General features: G+C 42.0%; 1 protein-coding gene across 1 annotated transcript in view; it reads left to right on the top strand.

The window, feature by feature from the left end:
• The window catches only part of cntn4 (contactin 4), a 222,764-nt gene that overhangs the window by 203,751 nt on the left and 3,598 nt on the right, over positions 1-15,415 (top strand). The window contains exons 13-22 of the mRNA XM_050038775.1: positions 3,651-3,826; positions 6,691-6,811; positions 7,264-7,422; positions 9,485-9,634; positions 10,256-10,326; positions 12,807-13,041; positions 13,337-13,452; positions 14,457-14,643; positions 14,728-14,840; positions 14,932-15,100. Coding sequence (XP_049894732.1) covers positions 3,651-3,826; positions 6,691-6,811; positions 7,264-7,422; positions 9,485-9,634; positions 10,256-10,326; positions 12,807-13,041; positions 13,337-13,452; positions 14,457-14,643; positions 14,728-14,840; positions 14,932-15,100 — 1,497 coding nt within the window. The remainder of the gene's footprint in view (positions 1-3,650; positions 3,827-6,690; positions 6,812-7,263; positions 7,423-9,484; positions 9,635-10,255; positions 10,327-12,806; positions 13,042-13,336; positions 13,453-14,456; positions 14,644-14,727; positions 14,841-14,931; positions 15,101-15,415) is intronic.

The following is a 15,415-nucleotide window of genomic DNA, read 5'->3' as shown; positions in this document are numbered from 1 at the left end:
ACCACGGCAGCAGCACAACCACACACGTCACGCTGTCCAGGCACCGCTGCGATATGAGTTAATCTGAGAGACAGTGGAGCACAAAGGCTCCGGAGAAGAGGTGGTGGTACTGGTAATAGCAAAAATAGGTACCCAAGTTAATATTTATTAGTTAATCATGACTTAAGACTTCATTCTACTTATATGCTGAAATGTACAGTATACTTACCTGCAGACAAATGTCACATTTTTGCTTGTTCAGCTGACCTGCTGTGCTCTAACTTAAAGACTCTCTAGGTATGCAAGCACTTTATTGCAATGAATTACTTGGAAGAGAACCAATTGAACACTGTCTCTAATGTCCCTATAATGAGCACTAAATTAAGTAGCTCTAACTGGGGAACGTCTTAAAACATTAATTTTTCAGAAATTCAAAACTTAACCAGGAGGCCAGAGAAAAGTTATGCTTTGGCAGTTTTAGAAGACAAAGAAAAGCCAGAGGAAAATGTTGGCATTTTTCATTTGTGCAAACCATGAATATGTTACATTTGCACGTTTCATACATATCATATCAGTGTCTGTAAAATGATGTAGTATATGAGCTGACTTTATCATTTAAAAGTGGAGGGGATGGTGGATGGTATGTTGGGCAAGACACCTGCCAAGCTGCAGACCACTGTTTAAAACATACTAGCAACAAAACCGTGATTTAGCAAGTTTTTGCTGTGTTTTCAGCAGCTTTTTGTTTTGTTTGTTGTTGTTTTTTTTTCCAAAACATTGCTGCATTTCCAAATGGGTTAGTGCCATGAAAAGTGGATGTTTTTCACAGAGACATTGCTGCTTTTCCAGCAATCAATACCCAACTGTTTTTTTGTGCCTAATCCTAACTACATGTAAACCACAGCGTTGTTAAAACCTAAAGCTTTGATGTCTACATAAGCCCTTTTTAGATAGGAATTGTGCAAATTTGCAGGAAAGCCCAATCAGTCTTCTTTCAGCATTGGCAGTATAAAAGCAAAAGCGGGGAGTGCAGGAAAATGTCACTTACCTAATTTTGTTAATACAGAATGCGCCTTTTTCGGGGCAATGGGGGGCGAGAGCAAGTAACAAAATGTGTAGTTCAGCGTGTGATGTAAAAAGGGACAAGGGGAGGGAAGCCGCGGCTGGTCAGTCCTTCGGCAATTCTCTCACAAGTTGGCCCGTTCCTCACCATTCCCGTCATGTGACAGTTAATGGCCTCTTCATTTGTGAGGACAAGGAGGGCGCGCAATTCCTTGTCTCCCCAGTTGCTCATTTTTACAGTGTCTGTCGGATTTGCGTTTCCCTCTTGCTACTAGCTGCTCGCTAATTCCTGCTATCAGCTGTTTCCTGTTTATCCACCGCCAGTGGGTCGCACGTGCAGCATCATCAACAGCTCCTCCCACAAGTCATCAATAGCCCCTCCCGTTGCGGGAGGCCACCTCGGTCTGTTTAAACTGAAAGGGTTCCGCCAATATGTCTACCCTACGGGGCGGAAAATTGGGCACCTCAGATCAACTCGCCAATCCGGCTCTGTGTGTCTAAACGCTCGCAGCTTGCCGGCAAAACGGCCCAACATTCGCCGTAAATCTGGCAGTGTGAAAGGGGCTATAGGAAAGTGGCAATGTTTGCAGAAATGTACAATGCCAATATATTTTCTGGCAATTGGGTTGCAAAAAGAGATCATGTTGTTTATAATGTTTGTGTGGACAGGTCATTTCTTTTAGTCGTAAAAGATAAAGTAGACAGGTTCAAAAGTATCAGTCATGAAGGTTACAACCACCACTCAATCACAGCCATCAGCACAAGGGTATTTCTAAGCTTTTGGAAATAATTCTCTTGAATTGTGAAAATGTCAGTATGGTTTTAAACTTTCATTCCTGGCTAGAGAAATCCTGCCTTGAACACTTATGAGTGTAGTTTACATGACACACATCAGTTTGACACAATTAATTAACTTGTGGTTAATTATTCATGTTTAACACTGTGACATGTAACAACAGGTGACAGTTGAGAGAGCACGAATTTTCAAAACCTCACATTAACGGCGGTTTGACCCACCTCAGCAACACTTCCTGAGGTGCCAACCAGTCCGTCTGAGCGCGCTAACACACTCTCCATCTCGTCTCTGATTGACCCCGTTAAGTAAGTGGGTTACTATCTTCTGGTTTACAGTGGCAGCAGGTAACAAGGCATTATACAAGATAGAAATCAATCAAATTATGCTCAAGAGCCCAGTGTGTGGTTGTGTAACCAACCTTGGTTGTCCATATAATCTGTCACAAATGATGACAGAACAGAGTAATAAGGGAGCATATTCCCACCATCATTGTCACAGTCAATCCCTGGAGAGAGCGGCAAGCACACACCACAAGGAGAGGAGTTCATGTTAGGAAAGAGGCAAATGCACCAACCCTGCTGGAGAAATAATAAAGGAGATAAATGTTTATTGTATGTTTCCATGTTGCACAGATAGAGGAGTAAATATTTTTGATTGTGGATCCAAATATTTCCCTGCAGATCCTCCCTGAGCCTTTTGTTTTCTATTTCCTTCTCCTCACATCATTTCGAGTACCATCATGAGAAGCACTGCAAAACAAGAGAAGTGTGGGTTTTTTTTTACCCTTTACATTTTTTAAGGTTTTCTATTTGCTTCCTGCACTTGCTCTACAAGGTGTAGCCAGCCTTTAGAAACAGAGCAGACAGAGTAGACACAGACCCTTGAATACCTCCGTGTGTTATTACTACGTTTTTACTGCACCGCCATCGCTCACCATTTAGCCCCAGCAATAGAGAACTGTGGCTCTCAGACACACTTTCATTGTGTATATGACAAAACCTACCAGCTGATAGCATTCTGGCCTGATATCACAAAACGACTAGATAAATCACATTGGGAGTGTATGGTGGTGGTGGTGGTGTGTGTGTCGGGGAGGGGAGGGAAGGGGCCAATACAATGGAGGTATCGAATTCACTCTGGATGAAGACTGCACTGCCGGCACTTTCTACATGAATCTATGCCTGTCCAGGGATCATTTGCCATGGTTAATTTAGTCTGTGTGCTCAGAGTGGTAATTTCAACCAAGTAATCACAGCACCCCCAAGAGGGAGACAGGTGTTGTACACTCTGAGAACAAAGCCTCTCCCTCTCATCTCTCCTCTCTTTCCACCCTCCTCCTCCGCTGCTCACACACAAGTGCAGATAAGGGACGCTTGCCTTATTCCCTTGTGATGCCATTGTAATGCACTGCAGGCTTGAAAAGAGAGTGGTGACGACTGGAAGAAGTGCTCACTGCTGTTTACTGTTCTCCTAGCGGTGCGTTTTGGGAATTTCGGGGGGAGTTCCACGCTGAAGGCTGAGCTGGCAGTGACACATAGAGGCTTCTCAGGATGCAGGAGAGACACGTCTTCGAGTCCCCACAGAGACTGGCTCAGGCCGAAACTAATACCAGTTATTGTAGCTGTGCGCCCTAGTTTGCTGTGTGCTCTGTCCCATATATCCTTCTATTAACTGAGTCTGACATATCCATAAGGATGATGGAAGGGCCTGGCTTTTTGCAAAGCCATTTCCTTTGCTGAATTATAATGCCTGGAAAAGGGAGGGGGGCAGAACACTGTGTTTGATCAGAACGTACATGGTGTGTGTGTTTCAGAGCCGACCATTATCACCACCCTGCCGACCACGCTGGACATCACAGTGGGGGAGAGCGTTGTCCTGCCCTGCCAAGTGAGCCACGACCCGTCACTGGAGCTCAAGTTCACCTGGTTCTTCAACGAGCAGCTCATCCACTTCGGGAGCCACGGTGGATTTTTTGAAAAAGTGGGAGGTGTAAGTCCATAATCTCTAATGGTTTCTGACAACCTGCAAGGCTATCAGGCCTTCGGTTTATAAAAAAGGCTGTGTTGTTGTGAAAGCTGTAAAAACAGGTTTCCCCTTCACAAAAAACTGAGGGTGTGCTTGCAGCAGGGCAGTCAAAGCTCATACATACAGTGTATGGACAGTTTTACTATTTTGAAATGGAGCAACTTGGTGAAAACAGTAAAAATTACTGTTTCAAGACACATTTTATGTAGCACTCATAACTTATACCTCGCCAATATGACACTTGGAATTTCAGTGAGAAACAACAGCTAGCAGTGATAATGACTACAGAGACTACACAAAGACAGCTCTTGCAGGTAGTGATACTGCAACCCAGCTGCCAGGAAACATGTTGGCATTGGACGTTTCTGCAAACAGATAAGTTATATATGTACGTTAAGCGAATATGTGGAAACTTTATGTTTCTTTATGTTTTAACAACACAGTGGTTAATGTGTGGTTAGGTTTAGGCACAAGAACCACTTGGTTATGGTTAGGAAAAAGTCACGTAGTGCTTAAAATCCCCAGTTTTGGGGGCAGAATCCCCGCTGGAAAAGCGGTGATGTCAACCACTTTTTGTGGCAGTATTCGTGGTTGGGAAAAACAGCAACACGTCTTTAAAAAACACCCATGTTTGCTGTCTAAAAAGCTAATGTAAAAACAGCAGTGACTCACTAAAACATAACCAATTTTGTTGTGTGTTAGATCGAACACTGGTCTGCGGTGGTCTGTGGCTTGGCAGGCATCTCGCCTAGATGCCACGCCATCCAACATCCCTTCCACCACTGGTTTACAGTCAGTGCATATACTACATCACTTTGGAAACACTGATATGACATGTATTAAACATACAAATTATTTGTGGTTTGCAGAGTCGTACAATGCCAACATTTTCTTCTGGCAACTCCAGCTAGATATTATCTGTGTTTGTCTCAAACTGTGAACGGGCAAGTCCCCTCATAGAAGACACGTTAGCATAGCAAAATTAAGGTAGCATTAGTACAAAAAAAAAAAAAAAAAGTTACAATATTACATGAAATGAAGAGCGCACAGTAATGCTGTATGAATGTGTTCACCATCAGAATACTCTAGATTAGATTTATGTCAGATACTGTATGGTACATTAGTGCTAAACCTCAGTGTATACAGGCAGCCTTCACTCATATGAAACTGTGTCAATACAGGATTTGGTGTGTGTACTCAGAATTATGTATTCACCAGCCACACAGGATCATGAAAACAGACTCTGCACAACTGTATATGATTTTTTCTCCTCTGAAATATCGTAAGCCTAGTAAAGAGATGCAGTTTCTAGATAAAGCCATCCGTCTGCATCTCTATAAGCTGTCACCAAATCTCACACTGAAACAATGAAATGATCGCCTAAATGGAGCCTGATAAACGGTTGCAATGTTCATCAAACAGCCATGAAGGCACAATATCACTGTGAGCTGCCTTATTTTAAGGCAGGCGTTTCTTTCTCACCAGTTTCTGTTCAAATCCAGAACTCTGACCAAATCGCTACATGCAAATCACCAATTCTGCACTGTGAGCCAACAGGTTACCTTCTAAGGATATTCAACTTTTACTACGAATTACTGTAGTGATTCATACAGCACCTCATGTTAATTTATCCATAAGCTTTCAGTCATTCAACAATGTCGTCCCTTAGATACCCGTTTACTGTCCCAGGCAGCTTTTCCATCATGACCCAGAATGCATAATGAGTGTTACAGAAAAAACCTTATTGTGGTGTGTTGAAGAATGCTCATTGTATTAATGCGACTGTGCTCTGCTGCATAGAAAGCATTGATTTAGTCTTCAACCCTTCAGAGACTTTATTGGGTAAAGGTCAAGAGGTGACTGAAGATTCATTGCTACATCAATATCGTACCTTTTTCTTCTTTTAGCAGGGTCATAATAAATTCAGCCGCAGTGCAGAGGGAATGTTTGTATCAAGTGTATTATTTATGGGCAGAAAATTGCTGCCTGTGGTTTATTTTAAAATGAAATTTACATACGCACCCTGCAACCAGTCTCAGTCAGCCGCTGTATACTTTAAAAGGTTCGCAGCTTACATCTCAGCATGTGATACGCAGGCTTATTTTTTACCAAAAAAAAATAAAAATAAAAAATTCAAGGCTTCTTTGGAAACTGCAGGCGTTAAGTGAAAAAAATCCCGCACTGAGGTGTCTTTCCTGTTTCTCCTGTGATTTAGGTGCTCCTTATACCATAATTTACAGCCTCCTCTCACTAATGAATTGCTGTGCATCTACACATACACTGATTAAGATACCAGCCACTCCACAGAATTCTTACTGCCATTGTGTCACATCTTTCCGCATGTCCAATTTATTACAGAACCTGCTCTGATGAAATGATAATGGAGGAGTGGGAATGGCAATTAGAGACAGAATAAAAGACTCCCTCAAAGAACTAGCTATCAGACATAGCCATTAGGCTGCTCCTTAACTGAAACTGCTCCATACCAAAATCAAGCTATCTGAGCATGTACATTTCTGTAATTATAGTGATAAAATAAAAGCACCACATGTGCCTAACATAGAGATGTATTTCCCCGTCCTTTTTAGAATACAGAAGGAAAGGCTGCATGAGATTGGCATACATGAGAATGAGCTTTCTGTTCAGCTGGTTTTGTTCCCATGTGGCTGGAAAGTCAGTATTGTTTTTGAATTACAATAGCTGGAGGCTTACCATGTTACTTATGGGACGTTGTGTGTATGTGTGTATGTGTGTGTGTGTGTGTGTGTGTGTGTGTGTGTGTGTGTGTGTGTGTGTGTATGTGTAACTGTGCATGTGTTGAATGACAGCAGCATTCGGCAGGAGACATTATGATTCGAAATATCCAGCTGAGGCATGCGGGGAAGTACACGTGCGCTGTGCAAACAAAGGTGGACAGCATTTCCATTGCTGTGGACTTGGTTGTCAGAGGTGAGTCACGACGTTCACTCTTCATTTTCTTTGGGAATAAACATACTTCAATTCAAAATGATTACTGACAATATTACCAATGTGTAAGCTTAAAAACAGTTATTATCAGTCATCTTCTGCTAAAGAAAGAATGAGTTTGTTAGTGACTAAATGTGAGTGATTGTGCCTCACTGATGAAAGAGTAAAAGGATAGAATGAAAAGGGAGGCAAATAGAAATTTCTCTCTTCAAGGTTTAAAGGAAATTTACTGTCTAATTATACCAAATCGCTCCCAAAGGTTTCACTCACTTCGCTACAGTAGCTGCAGGTGCTAAAACCGTTGCGACACTCTCCACCATCTCCCCATCTCTTCCTGATTTACATTTCCACCGCCCCCCCCTCCTTTTCCTCCTTCCTCCGTCTGTCTCTCTATCTCTCTCTCCTCTTCCCTGCCTGGCTACGCCATCTATCAGGTCCCCCGGGGCCCCCTACCAGCATCCATGTAGAAGAAATCACTGATACCACAGCCTCTCTGTCCTGGAGGCCTGGTCCCGATAATCACAGTCCAATTACGGCATACACCATCCAGGCCAGGACACCATTTTCCCTCGGGTGGCAGGCTGTCACCACAGGTAAGCTCTCTCCAACCAGCCATGGCCTCCTCGAATCACATGGAGGGGGCCACTCTTCATTCTGCCTCGCCTGTGAGAATATCGGAGATGTAATTTTTACCCCAGCACCAAATGGGACGCAATTGTAGCATGACCATTGACCGCCATTTTATCGGACTCCTGGGAATCCTGAAACGTGGCTCTCATCCTGATGATGAAGCTTGTTGCCAAGGCGGTAATTTGATAGTGTAGTTAAGTGATAGTGCTGGTGTAATTTTTCCCCACATCCTCTTTAATGGGGCTCAGCATTCACGCATGATTGGTATAATGTGCATTTATGCCGCACTGTATACCTTGTTCTATTGACATTTCTGTGAATTAAGGACACTTTGATCTCAGATAGTTTTACTGGCCTCATTGATTTACCATGTCAGGATCATACATTTGAAACAGAACTACATTATGACCTTGCAGGTAGACAGAGCTCCACCTTCAAAGGAATGAATTGACTTCTTGTCATTTCTGGTGAAATCCTCTCTCTTTTATGTCTGTATTTCGTGCGTCACACATCTTACTACAAAGCCAAAGAAATGTCAAATTAGAAAGTTAATAGTCACTGTATTTCTTTCTCGTGATTCTCCTGTTTCGTTGCTCGGCCTGTCATGATAACTGCTTTTGGGGGACGATATATTGTCCCAAAAGGAATTGCAATGAATTATTGTTTTAAGACCATTTTATGCTACTGATAAAATAGTTGTATTATTATAAAAATCCATGCACACCCTTTCAAAAAGCAATAAACTTAATTCCTGAGAATAATCAGACTTTGGAATGTGAAAAAATGTAAATACCCTTTATGAAAAGGGCGGCATGGTGGAGCAGTGATTAGCACTGTTCTGCTTCACAACAAGAGGTTCCTGGCTCAAACCTGTTGGCTTTCTCCGGCTTCCTCCCGCAGTCCAAAGACATGCAGGTTAAGTTAATTGGTGACTCTAAATTGAGCGTGAATGGTTGTCTGTCTCTATGTGTCAGCCCTGTTATAGTCTGGTAAGTGTACCCTGCCTCTCGCCCAGTTTCAGCTGGGGTAGGCCCCAGCACCTCCATAACCCTCAACAGGACAAGCCGATACAGAAAATGAAAAGATAAATGAATAAGTGTGTGTGTGTGTGTGTATGTTTCGAGGAGCTGAGCCCCGAGCATGAGAGACGAGCAGAAATAGTGTGAACAGAAATTATAGCAAACGTGTCTTTGTGCAGGTTTTTTTTGTTGTTGTTCGTTTGGCTCAGGTGTTCGCTCAGGTCTTACAGTAGTACTGTAAAGTATCCACATGTTTCACATGATATCTAACGTATTAGCGGCCCGAAAATGATGTTCAGTACATCATGTAAAGTTAAGTACTCAATGTAAGGTTACCTAGGTTGGGCATCTTTCGGCAAGTTGTGTAGGTTAGGTTAAGAAAAAGAAACATGCTAATGATGTACCTAAAAAATAACACAGCATTCACTTAGTTTTGCATGGTTTCAAAGACTGGTCTGCTGGGGGAAAGTCCTGTGTTGTTTGACCCATCCACCACCCCAACCTGCCTCCTTTATTTACTCAATATACTACTTCCTTCTTTACTCACAACAACCCATTGGCTATGAGATTGTAGACTTCCCGACTACATGGGTTATATACTAATATGTGCCTTACTTTTCCTGGGTATACATACAAGCAATGCATGAAAACAGCCTGTACAATGGTAGGGGAAAACCCTGCTTTTTATCCTGACATCATGTTGGTTAAAATAGTAGTGATTTTCTTATTAAAACCAACACTGTCAATATTGTGCGATATATGGACATGACCTTGATCATTTTTGCTGACCTAATTGTTGCCTTGTTTGTTGAGTTAGTGTGTGCATTATATGACCTTGTGTGGGATTTACACCTGTCCTGTGTACCTGTGGTGGAGTCCTACCAGGCCTGTCAGCCTGGAGGACATACTGCAGCTGATGCTAAGCTGACAAACACACACATACAACACACACACACACACGCAAAGTTTTTTGATACTGAAGGGGGCACTGTGTGTTTTATGCCAGTTCCTGAGGTGGTGGGGGGCCACCGGCTGACAGCTACAGTAATAGACCTGAGCCCTTGGGTGGAGTACGAGTTTCGAGTCCTGGCAAGCAACAGCATTGGGACCGGCGAGCCCAGCAAGCCATCGAAACAAGCAAGGACAAAGGGGACCTGTATGTACTGCATGAGCGTAAAAGAAAACTTTTCTTATGCCTCCTAAAAAGTGTGTGTCCCGTTTGTTTGTTCTTCCCTTCTCAAACAAACATAATTAACTTAATTTCATTATTTCCTTGAAGGAATAGTTTAGTATTTTCTAGAAAATTCTAGGCATATGTTTTTTTTTACCTCTGGACAGAGCTACACCAGGTATACAGTCTTTAAACTGTAGCTCTAACACTTGGCAAGCATATTATCTTAAATGTCAAACAATACTTCACATGAAGTTTCCATAAATTGTTGGTACTTAGTACTACTAATCATCTATAAAAAGCAATGTAATGGCAATGTACCCAGAGAGAGCTTGATTCATCAAGGTAAGATCATTTGTGTGTCTTTATGTCTTGCTCCCTTTGATATCTTTTGGTATTAAAAGCATAACAGGCTGGCTACAGCAGCAAATACACTGCGAGTAGCTTGCTGATATCTTCCAGGATTTCTGGATGTTGAAGTTCAAATATGTGAGCAAGTTGACTCTCTCTGCTGTTTGGGAATAGCAACATGGAAAATGATTACATGTGCCTTCTCAGCACAGTGTGAAGTCAACAGGGCTAAGCTGATCTGTCTTCTTCCTCCAGCTCCGAAGGTCACACCAGCTAATGTGAGTGGAGGCGGTGGCAGTCGCTCGGAATTAGTCATCACATGGGAGGTAAGCAAGCTTGTTCGGGACCCCCTCACCCATGGAGGAGGGAGCCAGACGTCATTATTCTCTGTGGATCCAGGCCTCTGTTTCATTAAGCGGAACGGCTTAATGTATGGCATTTCATTTTTAAGAACAGAGAGGCAATAACTGCTGCTGTCACCCTAGGGGAGAGAAAAATGCTTTTGAGGTTTCAATAAGATAATTAAACTCAATGGTTCCTTCGAAGTCCCGACTTCTTTTTTCAAATTGTTTTCCCTTTCTTTCTTTCTGTCTTTCTATTTCTTTCCTACAAAGCCCCTGCATATCAGTTCAGCTCCAAAAGCTTATATTTATTCGGGCTGCTCAAAATCATCAGCCCCCGCTGTGAAACGTTTTACAGAATCAGTGTTGATGTTTCAATATGCAAGAGTTCAATTAGAGTCTAACTTCTGCTTAACAGAGCTCCAACTCCGCCTCAGCTCTGAAAATTCCTGAGGCATTTTCCTTTGGACATAAAAGCAGGGGTGCAGTGTTGCATTTTTAATTTTAACTTATAAGTTTAATGTGTTACCTGTGGTGGGGCTAAAAATGTAACTTTTGTCCCGAGGGTGGCGGTGGGGTTATCACTGTATGCAAAATTGGGTTTAACCCCTCAGCAATCTATGCATTGGATAATAACAGGGTTCAAATATTGGCTTGATGTTGGCACTAGAGGGAAAGTTTAGTTCAGTTGTGCATGTAATAAAACACAGGAAACTAATAGAATAAAAATGAAATACATTTGTACAGCATACAAACTAAAATAGAAAAAAAAAAAAAAACGTGCCAATAATACACAACATACATAGATATGTCAATCACTGGGAGAAAGAAAGCCACAATATATAAATGTGGATTAGTGAATTTTGTTACATGTATGCAAATAGAAAGGACATTCAAACCATGGAAGAGTGCAGCAGGGATAGACGGGCCAGATTTAACACGTCTCACAATTATTATTGTAAAGAAAGGAGCTTATAAAGGTCTGTGGGAGTTCCAGCTATAGACTATATAATAAAGATGAATGACATGGCAGCTTCCCAAAAGTGTAGCTAAACATCTTGCCCTCTGGTGGCTGGCTGCAATAAACTAAAGTTAACATCAAATTAATTTTCCCCAAAGATAGTTTCTGTCATTTTAGGTCATTCTTATCATGCTGATGTATGTTTAAGTGTTCATTTTTTAAAATATAATTAGTTATTTGATGTTATAAAAAAGGGGGTTGACGTTCAAGCACTCACGATCATTGGCGCTGCTCACAATTGGTCACACGGATGTATGAGTGGGAACTCCATACCACGGTGATCACTACTGCACAGATTCTGGTTCAAATGATATTACTAGTGCAAGATGGCAGCAGCCATATGTGTCCTATTTTACAGTCATTGATTCCAGCCAAGACAATAGAATATGTGAAGTATGGAAAAAAACTGTAGGGGTGTTAATAAACATAGGTGAAAGAAGCACTACTCATTTTATTTACTTTTACCAATCGATTTTCTTATATTATTGCAAACTAAATGAATATGATTTTCCAACTCAATGTTTCTTTTGTTTTTCAGCAAAACATATTATGAAAGTAGATTTATTAGCATTTAAAGAAAGTTCAATTTAATCTATTTGGAAATAAGTGTGGAAAAAAGTTTACATGAAAGAAACAAACTAGGGTCATCACCAAAGAAATGGAAACAGACGGAGATGCAGTTATTAAGTCATTCATTTTAATAAGGAACAATAGAGGTCCCAGAATCAATCCCTGTGGGACCTCACAAGTAAATTCCACTATATAAGTTCATACATTTACATTTATAAATTGTTTCTGATCATAATATATAATTTGAGAGCATTTTGTAATTGATTCCATTGAGGGTATTATGTATATATATTATGTGTTGGTAAAATAGTACAGATATCTAATCAAAAGCTTTTGACCAATCCAAAAACACTCATAAAATATTCATAGAAATTCAGAGGCTCACCAAAGTAGCCATATCCGTACTGACCCAGAGTTGAGATATCTAGCAGAGCTGAGAGAGAATGAAGAAATGAAGTGCTTTTTTTATGTGAGCATGTATCTATTAGTGAACCAGAGTGGAGGGTGGGTTTATCCACTAGAATGGAAAGTCTGCAGCTATAAATGTATGAGGCATGTTATCAGTCTGGACAACAGCTGAGTTTATGGTATCATGCTGAGTGCACTGTTCTGTGTAATGGATGTGTCCAGTAATAGTTTCTGTGGGTACAGCATGTTTTATTTGAGGCAAAGCATTGCCTCAAAAATTGAAAGCTATGTCTTTCATCTTGATGTTTAGTCTTAAGTTTTCAAAAATGCATTGTATTAATGAATTACAAAGTTAATTCATTAACAAAGTGATGAATAGAGAGTTTTAAACAAATACACAGAGAATAATTATATACAAAAATGCATTGGAATTTAGTCTTAATATAAGCTGTGATTTTTCCTGCAGCCAGTTCCAGAGGAGCTGCAAAATGGACCAGGTTTTGGCTACGTTGTAGCTTTTCGACCCCATGGAGCCACGGGGTGGATGCAGGCTGCCGTACCATCCGCTGAAGCATCCAGATACGTCTTTAAAAATGAGAGCATTCAGCCTTTCTCGCCTTTCCATGTGAAGGTTGGGGTTTACAACAATGAGGGGGAAGGGCCTTTTGGACCGGTTACTACTATCTACTCTGCTGAAGAAGGTGCGTATAATTTAATGTCATTCACAACGTGTAGTGGAGTAGCTCTGCTTGCTCAGCCACTGTAAATGCATGAGTACATGACTAGATCCATGCAGGGTACAAACAGCAGCAGCAGTGATCTTGCAGCCAGCGTTCTTCTATCAGCACTTGCAGACGTCTTCCCCATACTTCCCTCGCTCTGTTGTTCGGATGAAAGAAATAGCTTTGAAACAGTTTTGATGTTGCCGCTTTGAGGGGTCATCAAAGCTCAGTGTTACTTTTAAAATCATTCAGAGTCTTTATACATTAACTCCAGAGCCTGGCCGAGCTCCCACCAGGGTCCGCGCCAAGAGCCTCTCTGCATCCGAGATTGAAGTTTCGTGGAAAGCTCTGCCCTGGAATGCCAGCAAAAAAAGAGTCCTGGGCTATGAGGTGAGCTAAAATGAAATACCTTGTTTGTGTGTGTGTGTGTGTGTGTGTGTGTGTGTGTGTGTGTGTGTGTGTGTGTGTGTGTGTGTGTGTGTGCTTATGTTGGATGCAAGCGTGTGAGTATATGTGCGTGCGTGCGCAGGCACATGGCAACTGCTGTTGAATCTTGTTCTCTTCTATTATTGATGAGTGTTTCAGGCTCATGCACCTTGGGCATAGGAGATAATAGCTTGCTGCATGCATAATGGTCCAGCCTAGTCCCATGCCTGTGGGTTTAGTTGTGTTTCTCTTGTTGTTTACCTAAGTACTGTAACCACCCTGATTAGCGTACTGATGCAATACTCTAAGGGATAGAACGTTTAGCTTCTAATCCACACAACAAAGCAGTTTCAGACACTGGCTTTGCGCTCAGTTAGTTCTTGTCATTTTAATTCCGCTCATTATTGAAATCCAAGATGGGAACAAAGGCGCTGTTTTCATCCAAGGACTGCATAAAGTGCCAGAATTATAAATTGTTGACCACTCAAAGTCAACAGAGGAGCAGGGCCTGAGCAAACCGTTCCTGTGAGGAAAGACAAATTATATTTGTGCTGTCAAGCGTGCCAGCTATTTCAGCCCTGACAAGCGGGGTGACAAAGAAAATCTGTTATCAGTGGAAGTTGATGGCAGGGGATTTTTGAGGATTCTTATTCGTTTTCCTTTTTTTTTTTCTTATTTTCTTTTTTGCATATTTGACCCCTGTCTTTACCACATAAGTTAAACCATGACACTTGTCTGATGAGCACAACGGAGGCACGTAGCTCACGGTGAGCAAAAGGTACACGAGGTGACACGCTGCTGAAGCTTGTTTTCAGACCAGTACACATCTTCCGTCCAGCTGAGTTCACATCGCTCTGTTTCCAGTTTGCACTTCATTGACAGGGTGTAACAGAAAGCTTTTAAAGTGTCTGTCCTGGTTTTTTTCTCTTCTGAGCTCACGTCTGCGGTTGTGCCCTGTTGCTTTTCAGCTGAGGTACTGGAGTAGAAGTGAAAGGGAAGACACGGCCAGTGTGCAAAAGACTGTAGGAAATCAAACATCTACTATTATCCGCGGGGTGAAAGGCAGCACCACATATTACATCTCAGTGAGGGCGTATAACACTGCAGGGACGGGTCCTCCCAGCACCACGGTCAACGTTACCACCAAAAAACCCCGTAAGTATCAGATCTAATTATAACTCACTCTCTGCCACTGTGCAGCTTTTCATTGAGGTGAATAATGTGTTTTTCTGCTCTCAGCACCCAGTCAGCCGCCAGTTAAAGTGATGTGGAACACATCAAACTCCAAGATTATATTGAACTGGGAGCAGGTCAAAGCTCTTGAGAATGAGTCAGAGGTCACTGGTTACAAAGTAAGCATTCAGACGCTTGGTTTTATCAGAAAATGGTGTTTGGTGCTATTGCTTCTGTGCCTGAATTTTGACTTGAACCATTCGTCCTCAGGTGTTGTACAAGAAGAATCGACACAGTCGCCCCAACGTCATGGAAACCAACACGACCTCTGTAGAGCTCGCTTTGCCTACTGACGAGGATTATATCATCCAGATAAAGCCATTTGGAGAGGGAGGGGAAGGCAGCAGTAGCAGGCAGATCACTATCCCAAGGCTACCAGGTCAGTGGAGAGCTAGTTAGTGCCTCTCTCGTGGCTGAGCTGAATAATCCACTCCCCTGCTGCTGTCTTGCCAGAACAGATTAGCTATCATCGACTCTAAAGGAGCAGAGAGAGTGGGGAAATAATGTGCTACATGAGACATTTGTGTAATTACGGCCTCTACGTGACACCATAATGCAAGCGTTGCACGAAAAGTTGAGCAATTTATTTTGAATACTTTCAGTGTCTCATTCCGCTGCTCAAGTAATAACTCAAGCATTTTTTGGAAATGAATGTTTTCAGCTTGTAATTACTAAAGCAGGCTAGAGAGGCGGC

This window comes from Epinephelus moara, chromosome 24 (genome assembly GCF_006386435.1).
Source record: "Epinephelus moara isolate mb chromosome 24, YSFRI_EMoa_1.0, whole genome shotgun sequence".
NCBI classification, from domain to species: domain Eukaryota; kingdom Metazoa; phylum Chordata; class Actinopteri; order Perciformes; family Serranidae; genus Epinephelus; species Epinephelus moara.
This window is presented reverse-complemented; position numbering and strand designations above follow the sequence as displayed.